The sequence below is a fragment of the Vigna umbellata genome, chromosome 1 (assembly GCF_029865625.1).
Source record: "Vigna umbellata cultivar VRB3 chromosome 1, Vumbellata_1.0, whole genome shotgun sequence".
Classification (NCBI taxonomy): domain Eukaryota; kingdom Viridiplantae; phylum Streptophyta; class Magnoliopsida; order Fabales; family Fabaceae; genus Vigna; species Vigna umbellata.
In genome coordinates, this window is record NC_142165.1 from 102,689,390 (window position 1) to 102,692,025 (window position 2,636).

Here is a 2,636-nt window from a genome sequence, read left to right on the forward strand (position 1 = left end):
TGTGAAAACAGAATTTTAAAGTAATCACATGAGGGACGGGACCTATTTTTACAACTCCATCTTATATATGTGAAGGTATTTTTTTTTCTTTGTAAATTAGAAAGGAAACAGTAGAAGCAATTCCTGTAAAGCAGTTTGATATTAATAAAAAAATATATTAATTTATATACATTCACCTTTATAATGTCCTAAGTAAATAATCTGTATTAAAATCCTCTTAACTATCCTTAAAATACTGGATAAATAAATAAAAATATTTTGATATTAATTTACGTACTTAGAAAATGTATTAAAACTTATTATATATGGCTAAGATCTGGTTGATCTAATTTTAGTACAGTAAACAAGTAATAAACAGTTGTACTGAAAGTTTTAATAATAATAAATATAATTAAAATTGAAAGGATCATTTTTTTGTTATGATGTGAAATTAAATATATTCATTTGTATTTTAATTAAATGGACAGGTAATTATGTTTTAAATAAAACTTTCTATACTTTAATAAGATCACATATTTTAAAGATCACAACATATTAAAAAAATATTGTAATAAGATTAATTTTGTTTTGATTTTAAAATTTATTTTTTTAATAGTGATAACATCGCTTAATTTAAAAGGTTGTTTATAAAGAATAAACAAAAGAAACTTTTATAAATAAACTGATTATATTTAAATAAATATTTATAATAATTGTTTATGTAATGTTTTGAGATAATATATCTAAAATGTTAAGAGAAATTATAACAATATTAAAATAATGCACATAAAAATTCAAACAAAAAGGAACAACATCATGTCTTAATGTGAATTAGTATAATTTTGTGTGTTATTTCATTAGATGATCTAATTTAAAACTAATTATATCACACCTTAATCTAATTAAATTTATGTATTTTTTTTAAAAATAAAATAAGATCACTAGTAAATGAATCTCCCTTAAACTGTGAACCTCTGGAAAATTTTCATGATATTATATTTTATGCTAAAATAATTATTAAATATATATTAATGAAAATGAGACAAAATTGCAATTCGAGATTGACATTTTATAAGAGAGCTTAATGATTCTTAAAAATGAAATTTAAGTGTATCTATATTTAATTAATCTAAAAACTAATTTACTATAAAATAAAATATTAAGATTACAAACATAGCCCTCTCTCTTTTCGTAGTTAACAGACAGTGATGATGATTGGACAAGCACTAGAAATTATTAGCCATAGTTACTTTATTGAACATATACAAAACAAAAAGAAAAGACGGACACATGCAAAGGAGACATGACCTTATTTTTTTGACTCACGATATACTACCTATCGAACTAACAATGACACCATAATATCTTCCTTTCACCATCTCATGCATGACTTTACTTTCCGTTACCACCGTATGATCCTGACCCAGCACGAGACCCTGCGTATGAACCTGCTTCTGACCCAGCTCTGGAGGACCCTGAGCCAGCATGGGACCCTGCATAGGAACCAGCTTCGGAACCTGCTCCGGAGCCTGATCCCGATGAGGAAGAAGAAGAACCAGAACTTGAATAAGATGAAGAGCCGGAACCAGAACCAGAGCCAGAGCCCGAACCTGCACCTGCACCTGCACCAGAGCCCCCACCGCCAAGGCCAATTCCAAGCCCAGCACCCACCCCAATTCCCACCCCACCAAGGTCCAACCCGAGGTCCTTTCTTGCCACTCTACTTTCACACACTATTGCATTGATTGCAACAAGCAAAGCAACAAGAGCCATAACCCTCCCAGTCATAGCAGATGCCATTGCCAAGGATCAATATAAAACTAGGGTTGATGAGTTAGCTATCTAAGTGGTTGATTAATTTTTTGTGAAGAGGCGATTAGATGCATGCTATTTATAGTTGAGAATTGATAGATTTACCTAGGAAGGTCGGCAGAGCACGTGTAAAAGCATGACGCGTGCGTAGTAGGACATTACGAAGTGGGGGTGTCACTTGCAGCCTTTGTCCCAGAGAATGTTTGCACCAGTTTTCATTATATTTTTGGTACAAGTGGACTTCTATCCTTCACATATTTTTTCAATTCAATCAAATCATTATAAATATTTTTTTCTTCTAATCTCTTTTAACATGTCACCTGTATAATTTACAATAAAAATCCTTGATAATGTTACGCCTATCTATGAAGTAATCATATTATGTATAATAAGCCTGATTGTGGAAGTGGAAAGCTATATATATGCAGTTTAATGGTAGGATATTATTTTATCAATGAGGCCATTAACAGCAGCAGATCCCACTCACTTAAGCACAATGATTTGCGGGATGTATGATTGGCACGGAATTCAATTTCTAAAGATAAAACTATTAAGGATATGTTTTCCTAATGCAAAACCACTAAAACATGTTGGAGATATAAAACATACGGGGAGAACAATCTAGAAAAGCAACCAATAACCTTTATCATAACTACATCAAATTCTGTCCTCCTTCAAAATCTTTTATTGAAGTTCGAATTGACTGAAGTTTTTCGTTTGTCTCAAACCCATGTCATTGCTATAATGAATTGAATTTGTACATATATTTGCTCATTTAAAAAAAATGAAATATTTATTTATGATGGAGATAAAAATGTTTTAGGCCCTGTTCTCTTGAGTGGATT

The 2,636-nt window shown here is 30.6% G+C and overlaps 1 protein-coding gene across 1 annotated transcript; it reads right to left on the minus strand.

Moving 5' to 3' along the window:
* Window positions 1-1,109: 1,109 nt before the first annotated feature.
* LOC148207008 (uncharacterized) lies at window positions 1,110-1,846 on the minus strand. Its single transcript, XM_088115629.1, has one exon. The coding sequence runs from the start codon at window positions 1,777-1,779 to the stop codon at window positions 1,372-1,374; it is 408 nt and encodes a 135-aa protein (XP_087971755.1). The 5' UTR covers window positions 1,780-1,846; the 3' UTR covers window positions 1,110-1,371.
* Window positions 1,847-2,636: the final 790 nt, after the last annotated feature.

Excerpts from the sequence above, each read along its gene's own strand:
- LOC148207008 (XM_088115629.1), bottom strand. The coding sequence starts at position 1,779 with ATGGCATCTGCTATGACTGGGAGGGTTATGGCTCTTGTTGCTTTGCTT.